Source organism: Glycine max, chromosome 7 (assembly GCF_000004515.6).
Source record: "Glycine max cultivar Williams 82 chromosome 7, Glycine_max_v4.0, whole genome shotgun sequence".
Classification (NCBI taxonomy): Eukaryota; Viridiplantae; Streptophyta; class Magnoliopsida; order Fabales; family Fabaceae; genus Glycine; species Glycine max.
Window position 1 is genome coordinate 7,331,323 of NC_038243.2, and position 17,390 is coordinate 7,348,712.

At 32.4% G+C, this 17,390-nt stretch overlaps 1 protein-coding gene and 1 pseudogene across 1 annotated transcript; one reads left to right on the plus strand and one right to left on the minus strand.

Moving 5' to 3' along the window:
- The first annotated feature begins 442 nt into the window (after nt 1-442).
- On the plus strand, nt 443-8,290 carry LOC100811181 (polygalacturonate 4-alpha-galacturonosyltransferase). The gene is made up of 11 exons (XM_006583305.4): nt 443-762; nt 835-974; nt 4,945-4,979; nt 5,084-5,143; nt 5,244-5,363; nt 5,483-5,546; nt 5,635-5,681; nt 6,007-6,341; nt 6,437-6,794; nt 7,016-7,603; nt 7,700-8,290. Exons 2-11 carry the CDS (start codon nt 860-862, stop codon nt 7,973-7,975), a joined length of 1,998 nt encoding a protein of 665 aa, XP_006583368.1. The 5' UTR covers nt 443-762; nt 835-859; the 3' UTR covers nt 7,976-8,290.
- A 7,526-nt stretch (nt 8,291-15,816) lies between these two features.
- Nucleotides 15,817-16,521, minus strand: LOC106799216 (zinc finger protein CONSTANS-LIKE 4-like; annotated as a pseudogene).
- Between the last annotated feature and the right edge of the window lie 869 nt (nt 16,522-17,390).

Below are 17,390 nucleotides of genomic sequence, written 5' to 3' on the forward strand. Positions count from 1 at the left end.
TGTATAAATTATATTATAATAAAAAAAATCATAAATAAATATTTTTGTATATATAAATTATATTTTAAATTTATAATAAATAATTTATATTATGATATAAGGTTTTTTTATCAATAATATCTTTAAAAAATATCAAAATTTACGTTAGAATGAAAAATATTAAAAATGATAAATGCAAAGAGAAGATGGTGAGAAAGATAGTTAAAGATGTTATTGTTGTTTATGATAGCTTATCAGAATTTTTAAATTTCTGTTTTAATTACGGAATTAAACCAAACCCAAAAAGAAGCTAATTGAAGCGATTTGATTTTTTCTTTACAATCAGCACCGACAACGACGTCGTTTCCACCATCGGCGCCGTTATCTGAACGTGAACACGAAAGAAATTCAAAAAAATGATCATAAATAGAATAATGGTCCCGCATGATTGATAGCCACCATAGCCAAGAAAACACGAAAGAAAGTGATAGAAAGCGCGAGAAAACAGTAAGAAAAAGGAAACAAGAGAGAGAAAGTTACCATCACCATTCTCTCTCTTCTCTGTCTCTCACACACGGAATTAACGCATTGATTTTCTCTCTCTTTTCTCTTTCTCTCACTCTCACACACACATTGGTTTTTGTGTCGGTTCGTGACTAGGACTCACGCGCACAGTAGCGTCCGAACCAACTTCACCATTCACTCTGTTACTTGAGCTGATGGTTGATTTCGACTAGCATTGCGCCGTGAACCCTCGCTACCTCACTCTCCAATCAGATCCAAGTTCGATTTTTCTCTCTCTCTGGATGTTTTTTTCTTCTTCCACTTTTTCTTACTTCGCTTTTGGTTTTGCAGGTTTGTGTTGGTTCTCCGATCCGCAATGACGCCGAAAAACCGAGGCAAGGCTTCGTGTTTTCCTCTTCTCGGTTTCGTTCTCCTCTGCGTTCTTGCGCCGGTGTTTTTCTTCCTCTCCCGGGGGCTCTACGCTGCGGCGGGTTAGTTTCTCTCACTGTTTTTGCTTTTGTTGATTTTCCTTTCGTGCATTTGAAGATCTCGCTAGTGGTAGAGTATTGGTGGTTAGTTTAGTGTTTGTGAACTGTTTTTGGTTGTTAGAGTCTGTTTATTCATTTATTATTATGTTTTTGGTTTAATTCGGGTTTTAGTTGGGAAAGTGAAGTGTTGTTTTCCGTAGTTGTAGGGTCGAGTGTTAACTTGACTTGGATGGGGCAAGGTGAAAGGGAGAGGGATTTGTGAGTGTGTTTGGACACGCATCTGTATCAACGCAGAAAATTACGTTGAATTTGTGAAAATGTGTAGATGCTACAACTGATAGCTTTTGTCTAGATTCAGAAAACCATGCCGAACGTGCAATTAAATGCTTAACCAGACATGCTGCGAATGGAATTGGTTGGACACGCGTTTGAATTGGATTTCTGAAAGTGTAGCAGGGGAGTGATTTTTGAGAGTGTGAAGTGTTTTCCATAGTTGTAGGGTAGAGTGCTAAGTTGGAAGGGGCAAGGTCAAAGGGATAGGGATTTGTGCGAGTGTAACGCAGAGAATTTAGTTAAATTTGTAAAATGTGTAGATACTACAACTGATAGCTTTTATCTAGACGCAGAAAGCTGCGCCCAACTTGCAGTTAAATGCTTAACAAGATATGCTGTGAATGGAATTTGTTGGACATGTGTCTGTAACGCAGAAAAATTAGTTAAATTTTAAAATGTATAGACGCTACAACTGATAGCTTTTGTCTAGACGCAGAAAGCCACGTCGAGCATGCAATTAAATGCTTAACCAGACATGCTGTGAATGGAATTTGTTGGACATGCATCTGTAATGCAGAAAACCACGCTAAATTTGTTAAAATATGGAAGCTACAACTGAAAGCTTTTGTCTAGATGCAGAAAATCACGCCAAACATTTAATTAAATACTTAAACCAGATATGTTGTGAATGAAATTGGTTGGACATGCATTTGAATGGGATTTCTGAAAGTGTATTGTGTGGTTGGACACACTTTTGTAATGCAGGAAACCAAGCTAAGTTTGCTAAAAATATTTAAGATTTAACTGGTAGTTTTTGTCTAGATGCAGAAAACCACGCCAAGCATGCAATTTAAATAGCCAAATAAGCTGATTGGTTGTTTTTAATTCATTGGCCTGGAGGGCAATTGGATGATTAAAGGGCTTCCGTTTTTGTTGCTTTTGGGTTTCTAGATTTTTGCTTCATATGACAGTGGAAAGGCACCTAGTTTTCTTGGAGTAGTGAACTGTACTAGTGTGAATGGTGTCAGTTTCAGTGTTTTGACTCTGGTTGGAAGGTTCTTTGAAGTTGTGTCTTGTTTTTTTCTTTCCCCTGTATTCCAAAAGTCCTTTATATTTTTTATATTTGGCATCTTCAGATTAGGTACTTGGGACTGTGGCGACAGGTGCATGTTGGTCATGAAATTTTTTAGTTGTGGTTGATAATAGTATGGACTGTAGGTGGGGCATGTCCCTCGTACTAAATTGAGGTGCTTAGGTTTTTTTTCAGCAACTTTACTTAGGAGATTGCAGGGTTCTGTGATTCTCAGATGAGAACCATGCAAAGATGGGTAAGCTTTTAGTTTGGTAGGGGTGCATGCTTGGTGTTGATTCTAGTACTTGGTACTTTTATTTCGTTTGATGTTATATTTAGTAGCATTTGTGAAATAAGAAAAAGTGGTATACATAAGTAATTTGTGGAAAGTTATGGTTAACATTTCTTCTATGCATTACACTTTCTTTAGAAATATCTCTTAGGGATTTGTGAGAATAGCAATCAGATGAAGTGGTGTGTGACTGCAGTGCCAGAAAAATAGTGATTCAGCCTAGGTGTAACAGTGAACAACCCAATAGAGAAGACAGTTTCATTTGGTTCATGTGAATACATATTTTACAACTAAGGATGATAAGGTGAAATTTTTGAGGTGAGTATCATTAGGGGACTGTATGGCCTATTGTTAGTTAATCGGAGGACTTAGTGCAGTTTGTTTGGGAGAGAGGAACAATGGGGTATAAATGATAGGAAAGAAAGAGAGCTGAATCTTGGGTTTTAGAGTTGAAATTGGGAGCCCAAGTCTTTTGCATAGTTGGAGTGTAGAGAGAGTATATTTAGTTCTATTATACATTTGTGATCTCTGGCTGTGTTACATTGATACTAGTCAGAGGTCATTCTTCTTTTATAAGATTGGTTTTGGTTTTATTGACAGGCATTCAATGATAAAAAGGTCTATGTAAGGGGGAAAAATAGACAAGTAGAGGTGGGGATTAGTGGGTAATAAATCTCTATTAAAGAAGAAGACAATTGGAAGTTAGTTAGACAACTGCTAACTTTACCTAAGATTGAAAAGAGAGATCTAGGGTGCTCTTGAACCCACCCAAACATACAGATACAATGTATTTTTCTAAGATTGGCGAATAAGATTTTTAGGACATCCCTGCCAGTTCTTGCAACTTTTCCTTGTTTCTTCCCCAAATCCCAGTTGAGTATATCAATTGGCATCAGAGCATGTTTTGATCCAAGGCAAGATTTCATGGTTAAGAAGAGAATGGAGTCATGAATTGAGGTGGTCAAAAATGGCTTGCAGCGCACCAATGAATCACTGCAAATATTAGTTCAACTAATGGTTGAGTTATTGGGCTGTTATGATGACAACCCCAATGGCAAAAGTAGCGTAACCTTCATGTAAAGGCCTAGTCTGGTCAGGGATTATGAGAGACAATAAAGGGTGGAGCTACTGATTTTATTCAGGGAAGACACACCTGGTTGGTTGGGAATAATGAAACACTACTTTTAGTTGAAAGGCATGGATGAAGACAAGAAGTTAGAAGCAATGTTAATGGTGGTGGAGGGAAAAGCTAAGGGAGTATTACATTGAGAATTTGACATGAGGAGAGTCTTAAGAGATCTTGAAAAGGTTTCAACTGACCCTTGTGGAAGACCGATTTGAGATTCTTTTCGGTCTCAGACAAGAAGGACCAGTGAGAAAGTTCAGAGCAATTTGAGGTACTTTCTGGTCCACAAAAAATTACCCAACCAAAATACCTATGTGGAATTTTCTTCAGTGGGTTGAAATTAGGGGCAGGCGTGAGGGTTCATTAATTAAGGACATTGAAGGAGATAATGGATTTGGTTTTGCTGATAGACGAAGGAATCAAGATTTCTAGCACGAAGGATGGGGAAAAATAAAAATAGGGCTCTTCCCAATAATCAGGGCATAGGAGGTTTTCAAAGGTGGATGCCTGAAGAATGGGATTGGGGCACCGTGAAAGGAAATGTGGGATCCAATAGAGATGGCAACATCAAGGATCAGGCCAAGCAACAAAACACCTGTTTCAAACAATTGTCGCTAGAAGAGATTCAGAAGAAAAGGATGAAAGGATTGTGTTTTGCTTATGATGAAAAGTTATCTCCTAACCATGTGTGTAAAAACAAGAACCTCAAGATCTTGATGCTGGAGGAAGTTGAGCCCGTGAAACCAGGGGAAATGGTAGTCAGTAAGTTAACTTTGCTTAGTATGGCAGCTTTGACCTCAAAAAATTCTTCCAACCTTTTTGGACTAACTCCCATACTAAGTCTGCACTCCTCACATTGGGCTTGTGTGAAATTCAACACTCTAAAACTTCGTAACTTTAACAATTTATAAATATATGAATATTATGTAATATTTAATTTTTATTTCTCGGTCCTACTCATTTATTAGACATTCAAAAATTGTTTTGTGCTGTATGGCGGTTTCTGATGAGATATTATACTTGTACCTATATTGATTGTTTGTGGATAAGAAGCGCAAATTTTGTTAGCATGCTTCATTTTTCTAATTCACTTTAATACATAGAATGATAGAAAGAGATTAAGTTCTTATTTACATCTCTTCGAATTTCTCTTAATGGTCATCATCATCAGTTCAAGTTAGAGTCTTATTACTTTCAATGGATTATGCAGATGAAGATTATATTTCAGCTGTTCCAAGTAAACAGGTAGCCTGTTTTATGCATTATGGTTATTGTTATATAACAAATACCTGATAAAAGCTTCTAGCTTTTTTGTGCCTGCCTTAAAATAAATTGTTTGGCTGCTACAGGTTGGCAAATGGAGAGAATGGCAGGCATTGCAGGACCTTAAATCACTTTTTTCAGAAGAGGCAAGCAAATGCTTATAAAGTTTGGGCTTTTCTTCCATGTTTATCACTTCTATTTCAAGTAAGAGTACTTATTGGTTTTCTAATAAATATTATATTCTAGGTTCTTGATGTTATTGTATCCAGCACAAATGATTTGGGCCCTTTCAGTCTTGACAATTTCAGAAAAAAATTGTCTGCTTCATGGAGAGTTGGATTAGGAACTTCAAATGCTAGACATGAGGTTCGGAAGAATGATGTGCTTCTGCATGGAACTTTTAATTCCTAATTTTTTTAAAAAAATAGAAGACAGTTTTGTTATGTCGATGCTAAATGTTATCAATGTTTTAATTTTTTTTAAAGTTAAACCAACAAACAACACATGTTAGACTAGAAAAGCCAGAGGTGAAGGAAGGCAGATCTTCAGGTGGTATCATACCCTCATTTAATATGCTTATCTAATATGCCTATGCTGGTACTTAGTTTAATTTCTAATTAATTTTTGCTTAATGCAGATAGTCTTCCTCAGTGGACTGATAGTTCTGCACAGCAAACCCGAAGGGTGAGCATCATTCTTTGATATTTTTCTTCTTTGAACTCACATGGAGTTTGTTTGGATACACCTTAGGTTAGTGTTAGTTTGCACGGTGGATATGAACTCTACCTGATTTTTCACTTGTCTTTGTTTATTAGCAAGGAAAATGTGATTTTGCTACCTTGAATGGCTTAAAATTTGTTTAGCAAGAAATAACATTTTATTCAGATCACATTGACAAATGTTGGAATTTTATAGTTTTGTACTCATTATAAATATTTTGGGATAAAAGATGACAATACCAGTATTTAATAAATACTTGTTTCATGTTCTTTATAATTAATTTTTGCAGCATTTAATAGAGAAAAGGCGGGAAAAGCGTGCTGCTGAGTTGGTAAAAAAGGATAATGAAGTAATTGTAAAACTCGAAAATACAGCTATTGAACGCTCAAAATCTGTTGAGTCAGCCATTCTAGGTAAATACAACATTTGGAGGAAAGAAATTGAGAATGAAAATGTCGATTCTACTGTTCGGTTGATGCGGGACCAGATCATTATGGCAAGGGTATATTTAAGCATTGCAAAGATGAAGAACAAGGTCGAACTGTACGAAGAACTAATTTACCGGCTCAAAGAGAGTCAACATGCTTTAGGTGATGCAGTTTCTGATGCGGATCTACATCGCAGGTTTGAACCATGTGTAATTTTTTGAGTATATTTATCTGCACTTTAATCCCTTTGAATTTGCTGACTTAACTGGTTGAGTGTCTAATTATCTCTAGTACACATGGGAAAATAAAGGCTATGGGTCAAGTTCTATCAAAAGCAAGAGAGCAATTGTATGACTGCAACTTGGTCACTGGAAAACTAAGAGCAATGCTACAGACAGCTGATGATCAAGTTAGGAGTTTGAAGAAACAGAGCACATTCCTCAGTCAGTTGGCTGCCAAGACCATACCAAATGGAATTCATTGCTTATCTTTGCGCCTTACCATAGATTACTATCTCCTTCCTCCTGAAAAGAGAAAGTTCCCTGGGAGTGAGAATTTGGAGAATCCCAGTCTTTATCACTACGCACTGTTCTCAGACAATGTCTTGGCTGCATCTGTTGTTGTCAACTCAACTATTATGAATGCAAAGGTGACTTGGACTGTCTTTTTAACCATACCAGTATGTGTGTGCAAGTGCATTGTTTCCTTTTATAGATTGCAAATAATGGTGCCTTGAAGGAGCACCAAAAAAATAATTGTGCCTTGAACGAGCACCAAAAATATCGTGCATGTGAAAGTGTATCTATGATTTAGTAAATTATACTTTTAAAACCAGGCCTCATAACTTTGTTATTGTCTTCAACGTTGCAGGATCCTTCAAAGCATGTTTTTCACCTTGTTACCGATAAACTAAATTTTGGAGCCATGAACATGTGGTTTCTTTTAAACCCTCCTGAAAAAGCTACAATCCATGTTGAAAACGTTGATGATTTTAGGTGGTTGAACTCATCCTACTGCCCCGTCTTGCGGCAGCTTGAATCTGCTACACTGAAAGAGTTTTATTTCAAGGCAGGGCATCCAAACTCACTTTCTTCCGGTGCTTCCAATCTGAAGTATAGAAATCCGAAATATCTCTCAATGCTCAACCATCTGAGATTCTATCTTCCACAGGTTTATCCAAAATTGGATAAAATCCTATTTCTTGATGATGACATTGTTGTTCAGAAGGATTTGACTGGATTATGGACTGTGGATCTTAATGGGAAAGTAAATGGTGCAGTTGAAACTTGTGGTCCCAGCTTTCACCGATTTGACAAGTACCTTAACTTTTCAAATCCGCATATTGCAAGAAATTTTGATCCACATGCTTGTGGTTGGGCATACGGGATGAACATGTTTGATCTGAAGGTGTGGAAAAAGAAGGATATCACCGGCATATATCACAAGTGGCAGAATATGGTAAGCAGATGAACAAAGCATTGGTTTACATAAATTGTCTATTCTCGCACAGATAGAAGAGATTTTCACTGACTTGTTTTTTCTGTTTGATTCTAGAATGAAGACAGGGTGCTGTGGAAGCTGGGGACGTTACCTCCAGGGCTAATAACGTTCTATGGGTTGACACATCCGCTAGATAAATCATGGCATGTACTTGGTTTGGGTTATAATCCAAGTTTGGATCGATCAGAGATTGAGAATGCAGCAGTTGTACACTACAATGGTAATATGAAACCATGGTTAGAAATTGCCATGACAAAATATCGGTCTTACTGGACCAAGTATGTCAAGTACAATCATCCCTATCTTCGAAACTGTAAGCTAAATGAATAGTACTGATAATTTGGTCCAAAGTACAGAGAAGAATTCTCTGATATTTTCTATCACCTTTCTGGCTTGGCTATTTCAACTACAGCGTCTTTGCTAGAATGATGATCTATATTTGTCCCCCAACATCATCTCTTTCCCACCTCGATTCTTGCTTTCAATTCATTTAATTTGTTCACTACCCCAGTCACCCATTTGAGACAAGGTACAAAAGTAGTGTACCTTGTTTAGTACCATAAAACCTCCTCATTGTACAATACTCTGATCTGATACTCGGACAGAACTAGAAATTAAATATCATATTTCTGTATTCTTTGAAAAGTTATTTACTCACTTTTTCTAGAGCTTATTCTGCATGCATTGATGTTCGGTTAAATTAGTTTTTTTTTTCTCTAATTTTTTAAATGGATTTAATTTGATCCTCTAATTTTTTAAATGGTTTCAATTTGATCCTTTTTGTCCACTCTGTTATGTTTGGAGTTCATATGTCCGTTGTATAGGAGAGTTATCTAATCAATCTCGTTTGCCACTTGAAATGAATGACAAGAGGATGAAATTGAATTCAAATAAAATTAGAGAACTAAATCAAATCAATATAATAAATTAGACAATAAAAAAATAATTTAACCTTGATGTTTTATCTCCAATTTTTATTCTTTCTATTTCTCTCACCCTTTCTCATCCCATCTATTACATCTTCTTCCTCTCCCTCTTATTACTTAAGATAATACACATTTATACGTTTTAATAATTTGTAAGGGCTCTCATTTTTTGGCTTAGGTAGAACAATAATAAATAAATATTTTAAATTGTAATCATAATTTATAGTTAATAAATATCTTTAAATATATAAATTATATTTTAATTTTATAATGAATAATTTAAATTGTGGTGTAAGATTTTTCTAAACTGCAGTTTTTTAAAAAAAAAATTATCAAAATTCAATTTAAAGATAGAAATAAAGAAGGGGACAGATTGAAAGAGATAGAAGATGAAGCATATAAATGAAAATTAAAGGAGGAAGGTTTGAGAATTTGAAACAGTTGAGAGAGAATTTTTTTTTTCGTTAGTTATAGAGGTAGTGTGTAAAATGCACATTAAAAGAATATAGTGAGAGAATATAAAAATGTCTAATTGCAAAAGTTTTAAAAAAATAAATACTCTTATTTTAATATAACTAAATTTTATAAGTCATTGAACCGGAGAACATTATATTATTTTGTGTGGTGTTTTGGGTCACTTCATTTTGTTGCTGAATAATTCTCCGCGGTTTGAATGCTATTATTAGATTCCATTAATAGATTTGTTTTCCTTGTAAACTTTAGTAATCTTAGATTCCATTAATGATTAAACTTTGCATTTTCTATGCTCCTTTCAAAATGGTGTTTTCTATGCTTCTTTTAAAATGGCCTTTTATTTTTTTTGAATTGAATTTGAGGATGAAATAGTCTATTAACAATTTACACATATTTATTCAACCAATTAATTAGATCTTCTTATTAAAAATGATGACTTTATAATAATTCACCTATCTTGTTTAACCAATTGAATTAGACTTTATTAATGAATAAAGTTACATATTTTGTCATTACAGTAATCTCTAAAAAAATATACTTCTCTAAAAAAATATACTTTTCAATAAAGTTGATTTTTTTTTAAAAAGTATATTCATATTTTAAAAGTATAAATATTATTAAATTTTCAATAGTTGAAACTAGAGAAATATTTAAAATTTTTAACTTGAAATTTATTTCATAAATGAGTTTAATTTTGGTACATAATTGATATTTTTCTTAAGTGATTGATGTAAACATAATTTATACACTCAACTAATTTAAAAATATATGAGATATAATTTTAATAATAGTTAAAACAAAATTCAAACTTTTTTAATGTTTTCACAATCTCTAGTTGAATGATAATGTAAAAAAAAAAAAAAAACAGACCCATTATATTTTAATTTAGTTCTCTAAGAATTTTTTTAAAAACATTTTATGAATGAGGATAGGTTGTGGACATTGGACAACGCGGAAAAGGTCACCTTATCATCAGTAACATTTTATTTTATTTTTGATGGATTACAAAAGCAAGAGGATTAATTAGAAACCTATAGGGAAAGAGATATGAGTCATACCTACTCTTAACTTATCAAAAATACATCGAGGATAAAACTCAAACACCTAAACCATTGTCAAGGTCGAAATATATAGTTTGCTTAGCTAATGCTTCATCTACTTGATTAACTTCTTGAAGAATGTGTTTCCAAGTCACATGTCCCTGAAAGACATAAACAACATGAATTCCTTTGATCAAATTATAACAAAGATGTTGCATGCAGCAACCTTGAAAGACCAATTTAATAGCAACTTGAGAATCTGAGTCAACCCTGATCCTTCTATATCCTCTCATCCCTGAAGTTTCAAACTAAATAGAATGTCTCTCAATTTTGCTTCCTCAACAGAATCACCCTCGACATGGATTTATTTTCAAATTAATTACACTTTTCTATCAGTAAATTAGTTACACTTTTAAACTAAATAAAAACAATACACTTTCTTTTTATATAAAATAAGATATAATATACATGTGATGATTCCCCCATTTTAATTTTTTTTACTTCTAATAACCAACGATACGATATGAGTTTTGGGATTGATGTGTTTGGTTCTTATCCCATTGTGCTTGAATTGACTAAACTCTCATTCTTTTTATGTTGTTGATGTTGAGTAACTTTATATCTCTTACTTTTGCAATTCAACATCATATCAGAATCGTCTGTCCCCCGCTATATCGTGGACTAGAGCACCCAATGCTATAAAAATATTTTTTTAAAAGTCAATCGCCATTATACTTTGAAGTTCAAATTTAAGTAACATAAATAATTTGTAATAAAATTATTCAAGAAATTTTAAACAATCCCTGTATTTGAAATGTAAGCATAAATATTGTTTTACTAGTAAAATATATAGAAAAAAATAGAAAACAAATAAACTGAATCAGACTTTTGGTCGCAAATCTTACCTGCTTATAGTTTGCAATATTTTTTTTTCATTTCTTTTTCTGAAAACCCATTAATTGAATCTCTCCTCTTCACTCCATTTTTTTATGCTTCTCTTAATTACATTTAAAAAAAAATATTTTTTATGCAAAAGTCTAAAACCTAAGATCCTATTTAAAAAATTCGAATCCAATTTTACTTATATCAATGTAATATTGGTGAATACATGCTTCGATACACGTTGTATCTATGTTCAACTAAAAAAATACACTTTCCAAAATAAAATAGAAAAGCCAAATCAAGTGTGGAAGTATTGGCCACAAAAGCTGGTTGCGTTGGATGCAACTCCTATCCAAACACACCCGTACTCTGCTTAAAAATCATTTTCCCAATATCGTTAAAATTCAAATTGTAAAACAGTTACTTTTATGACAAATCAGATTAACCTCCTCCTAGTATATAGATTTAAAAATATCTGATGAAACAGAAAAGAAAGAGTGCAGTGATACGCCATTTCAAAACGTAACAGGTACGAAAAGCATTATTATTGAATAAAAAAAGAAGAAAGAATAGTATAATGATTGTACGGACACAATAATTGTAGGAACTAGGAAGAGAGGCACATGCATTCTTAATTGATACAAAACAGTTCAATGATTTTCTCCAAAAAAAAAAAAAAAGAAAAAAAATCTGCAGTTGGTTGGTTGAAGGAAAGTAAGGAAAGAAAATCTGTAAATATGGCAAGCTTTCGTCAATCAATCATGTTGACTGCTCCCTTTCATTCATCTCAACGACGTCAACGGGGCATTTCTGCCCGTACAACAAATTACAACAATTATATTTCTTTTTTTTTACTGTAATTTATAAATCATAGTAGCATTATTTTTCTTATATTTATTGCTTAAAATTAATTTTATTGCAATTTTGAAACAAACAACCGCTTCACGTGGTGATACTAGAATCTTCTTTTTGTAGACCACATATTAAATGCATCTTTTTGAAAAGATTGATAATCGATGATTGCCTTTTAAACTAAAAGTTATTCCAAATTTGTTTAATATATCAGGAGAGTTTAATTGTAATACTTATATTGTTATGGTGATTTTTTATACTATTAATTAATTAAAAATATTTTGAATTTATTTTTTAAAATAATTATTATAAAAATATTATAATTCATATGAGGCGATTGTGAGTTTTTTTATTTTTAATACAATTTTTAAAATAAAGTATGTTTAACAAAAATAAAGTTAAAATAATTTTTAGCTCATTCTTAAAATGCTATAAATTTTATTTTTAAAAAATTTATGAATTTAATTTTTAATTTTTTAAAAAACATAGATTTCTTACATTTATTATTTGCCCTTTTCCCTTACAATCTCTGTTACCATTGATGTTGCTATTTACTATTGTTATTATCATTGTCATCAACACTAACACCACTATCATTACAACCACAAATGTCATCACCTTTATCATAGGTGATTCAATCACTATCATTAATATCATCATTACTAGTAACATTTTTATCGTCATTGTCACCAACATTTTATTACCACTATTACGTTGTTATCATCTTCCTCACCATACAAAAGTATTTTTAAATTCATATATATATATATATATAAAATAAGTTTCTATTATCATTTAATCATTGTTTATTTGATTTTTAAAGTAATTTTTGTAAAAATCAACAAACTTATTTAAAAAATATAAATATAATTACATCTAAATTTATTTTTATTAATATATAATTAAAGAGTTATACTAATATTACTTATATATAGCTGAAATAATTTGATATTTTAAATTATATTTATTACGTATATTACAATTTATTTTATGATTTATAAAAAATTATATGTTAATAAAATAAATTTGTCTATAAAAAATTTAAGCTTTAATTTATTCAAAAAAATTTAAAAGCACCTTATTTGCTTGCCAAAAGCACTTTATGACTTATGAGTTATGACATGCATGAATTTTTTTTTCTTCGATTTTGTTACCATTATATAATTTCCAAAATGAAAGTATTACCTTTTCCTAATTAATTTTATTATTTACAATAAATTATTGTGCATATTAAGTCATTTTATTTAAAAAAAAACTTTTATGAAATGTACATTACCTAATAAAAATAGTACTAATATTTTATATAAAAATATATTTAATTTTAAATATTTTGTATATACACATTCATACATAAACATACATATCATTTTATATGTATAATTTAATTGACAAATTAATTTTACCCAACACTTAGTTTAATCAGTTAACTCCCCTGTTTTTCAATTATGAAATAATTTTTAATTAGATATAGTACCAAACATAGTAATTGTCATTGTTATCTTTTTTTGACAGGATTGGATCATTATCCATTTGCACTCGTATCATGAGACATATAAATGTGCTCTTTTAATCTTCATCAGTTGTATCGAGCCTCTTTCCCTTATTCAACTTCTCAGGCAGGACTTGACGGGTGTTTCCCACCCTACAATCATCTGCTAATAATGTTCTCCTTAAGTTTTATGATCTTCTACTAATGAAAAAATAAATATTTTGTGGTGTTTCTATGTAGTGTAAGCCTAACTTTCGTATAAATTTTAAAAACTTTTTTTAAGATGAAACATTTTTTAGTTTATAAAAATAATTTATTAAATGAATGGTGATTTTATTTGAAATTTAATTAATTTTGAGTTTCCAGATACGTAAAGTACTATTGCATAAAAATAGAGTTGCACAAGGATAAATATACCCAATACAGTAGCACTTAGGTCTTAGCCTATTTTTATCCTGGTGTTCGATCTTCAACTCAAAGACACGCTCTTTTCTTAACAAAGAATGTTGAGATCCTATTAATAAATCATCTCAAATTGAGATATTTTGATGGGAAAACATTTTTGCATCTTCTATAGTATTTGGTTTAGCGTCGATCATGTGGATGCTAATTTCATCGTCAACCTTGTGTATTGGCCATACTACTTAATTAGGGTTGGCTGCCGAGAAATTGACACACTTATAATTAACTTCAATAACTAAATTTGTGTTAGTCACGTCCCAACGCTAATGTTAAAGTTGCATTTTGCATTGATTTTTGTTAGTTAGCATTGAGAGCTCAAGAGTTACCTTTTACTCTTAACATACGTAAAACTGTGAATGAAACAGAAAATGGTAGAAGGAAAATGAAAGATAATTTAATTAATAGAATTGTCATTTTTTTATCAGAGAATTGCCATTTACTCTACTTGGTCAACATACGCACACGAGAGGACTTCATATTTTTTTTTTAAAATTCAACTCGACAAGCTTTTCATTTTAAATATGATTATTTTTCATGTTAACATAGCAAAGTTTGTGTACGTAGATAATCGAAGTGCAAAACATGAACCAAACCATATAAAGACAAACAGTAACAACACAGACGGTGACTTTTGGAGTGGCTTGTTGTTCTTTTTCCATTAAAGAAGAATAATTTTAAACCAATGATTAGATTTAAATTCTCTTTAATTAGTCACAAGAAAAGAAAATAGATTCTTCTCTTAATTGAATAAGAACCCTGGGAGATTTGGTGCCACTAGCTAGCCCTATGCAGTAGTTAAGATTTTATATGAGATTTTTTTTTTCAGTAATTAAAATTAAAATTTGAGCATTTGAAATATCGATACTTTTTTACTGTAGTTTTGTCTTAAAAAATATTTAATAAAATAAATGAGAGAAGTCAAAGTAGTTCAAAAAATAACACGAATAATAGAAAATTTAATGTTGAAAAATTAAAGAAATTAAAATAGCCTAATTTTTTAATTTTAAAAACTTTAAAAATATATATTTTAAAAACTATCTTTATCAAACATGTTTTTTATTTGTGAAAATAGAAAATATTTTTGAAAATGAGAAACAAAAGAGTACATAAATATTGTACAAACAAAAAATATAAAAAAAAATCTTAATACAGTTTTTTAACACATTAACTTATAAATTAAAAAATAAAAATAAAAACAAATGTGAATTAACGATGATATGATACGTCGCTAAAAGAAAGAAAAAGTATAATAAAAACTTGTCTTCACAGTTATGCATAATATAGGACTTACTTTTGCATTGACCTCCTTAGAGATTTCAAACAGTAGGGACTCAGGGGTGATTGAGGAATGTCATGTTTACTTAAAAAGAAAATTAACTTCATTTAAGATTTTTATATAGAAATATTTTGGGACATATCTGGAGAATGAAAAAAAAAAAAAAAACTAGAGATTTCGTCTTAGTCCCTTTTCCCTTTAAACGTATCCCATATCTTTGAAAGCGAGACTAATATCCAAATTTTTAATCTCTCATATATAGTGATGTTCAGTATTTATAAAGCATTTCTGCTTTTCAAAAGTTAAATCCTAATTCAATAATTAGTGAGAAATTGTTTCGATCGACCTCGAGAGAATAAGATGAGCGAGGTAATCCACTCGCGCCATGCACATAAAATTGATTCTTCCCTCTCTAATCACACACCTAATTATTAAAAGAATTGCTTAACGAATCAAAAGAAATAAAAAATACCGTTTACAACATGCACTACTAAAAAAAGGTTTTCTAGGACGCAGTTTTTAGGATGGTCGTGACGCAAACATCTTTAAAACATACGTGATGTTATTTTTATAATTTGAAGTTACTATACGAAGACGGTGTTACTCAAACTCGTCTTAAAATTACTTGTTCAACGACGGGTATTGCAGCACTGTTGTAGAAAGCGCAATGATATTTATTTTATAAAATAAATTATTTTATTTAAAATGATTTAAAACGTTGCGGATATGCACCGTCTTTGAAGCTGAGGGAGACAACGACGGTGATTTTATAAACACCGTCTTTAATTGGTTTAATTAAAATTAAAAAATAATGTTTCCATCTCTTTATCTGCTCTTACTTTTCACTTCAAAGGTTTAGATCGAGAGAAGTAGTTGTGAAGAAAGAAGTTTGGTGCTCATACGTGAACGGCTCGAAGTTGCTCTGCACCGGAATGACGTTGTCGACGATGGCGGAACTTTTCTGCTCCGTCTTTAGACCCATGGCCGCATAATCCAGATCTATTAGGAATCGGTTCGGTTACGGAGAATAAATACTGAGACGAATTTAGATCTGTCTTCGAATTAGGTAGTAGCCACGACGCGGCCTCAGCCTCCTTGGTGCTGACGTTAGTGTCAACGTTGATGTCAGAGAAGAAGCGGTGGTGGAAGTTGATCGGCGAGGAGGCCTTGACTGAGTGAACGAACTCGAAGAACGACATGACAGGGATGCACTCGTGGCGGCTGGCGAGGGGGTTGGCATAGTGAATATCGCAGTCACAGGTGAGGCAGAGAGCGGCAGAGAGCGGCAACGTCGGCCTTGCAAGTCACATGCGTCGCGCCTGCTCGCACTCCTCGCAGAGCGCGACACGCGGGTGGTGCAACACGAGCTTGTTGGTGGCATGAACCTTAGAGTCATAGGCGCCGCAGAGGAATGCCGCGTCGGGGCGACAGTACAAGGTAGCAGTGGCTGATTTGCATGAGTCACAGAGCTTGGCTTATAGCATTTTTTTCAACTATATAATTTACTTGATTTACCATATTCAAGAAGTTGTTTTTGAGAAAATTGGTATTGAGTTGGAGATGCTTTATTACTTTTTTTGACGTGGGTAGTGTGGGAGGGGTTAATTTTGTGTCTTGTTATGAAAATGAACAAGATGCTTGGATTTTTGAATAAATCATGGTTTAGTTTTTCCTTCATCAGTATGTGCATGTCTTTGTTCTCTGTTCTACTTCTTGCTCTCTAGGAAGGGTAAGAGATTGATCCTCTTTCACATTGCTAATGAATGAGTTGTTAAGTTCAGCTATAGTGGATTGTTTTTATATATGTCCATGTGGGCTTTATTCATGGATTTGATAACTAAGCAGAAACATTCCTTTCAATGCATTTTAATGGTGTTATCAGGTCTTTGAGAAGCTTGGACCAAGCTTATTTGATTTTCTAAAGAGGAATAAATAGTGCCCATTCCCTATGGATTTTAATTGGGAATTTGGATGTCAGCTTTTGGAATCTATAGCATGTATGTGGATTATTCTTGGCCTTCCGTTTATTTCTCATGTTTCATTCTTAAGTCTCTTGCTTACAAATCAAACCATGACTTTTTTTCCTTGGCATGCTTTCTTTGTTCAGGGATGCAGTGTATCCTTGTTGTGTCTGCTTACTTTAACTTGTTTCTTTTTCTTTATCATATTCAGATATGCACGAGCTACGCCTAATCCACACGAACTTGAAGCCAGAAAATATACTTCTTGTTTCCTCTAAATATGTAAAGCTCCCTAGCTATAAGGTATTTAGTATTTTTGGATCCAAACATAATAATGTTTGTAGACTGGTTATAATATATTTAAGGGAAATAATTGGATTGGT

Coding starts and splice junctions, on each gene's coding strand:
- LOC100811181 (XM_006583305.4), top strand. CDS start 860: ATGACGCCGAAAAACCGAGGCAAGGCTTCGTGTTTTCCTCTTCTCGGT. Junction 5,364..5,482: donor CTTCAAATGCTAGACATGAG/GTTCGGAAGAAT, acceptor TTTTTTTTAAAG/TTAAACCAACAAACAACACA. Junction 6,795..7,015: donor CAACTATTATGAATGCAAAG/GTGACTTGGACT, acceptor TCAACGTTGCAG/GATCCTTCAAAGCATGTTTT.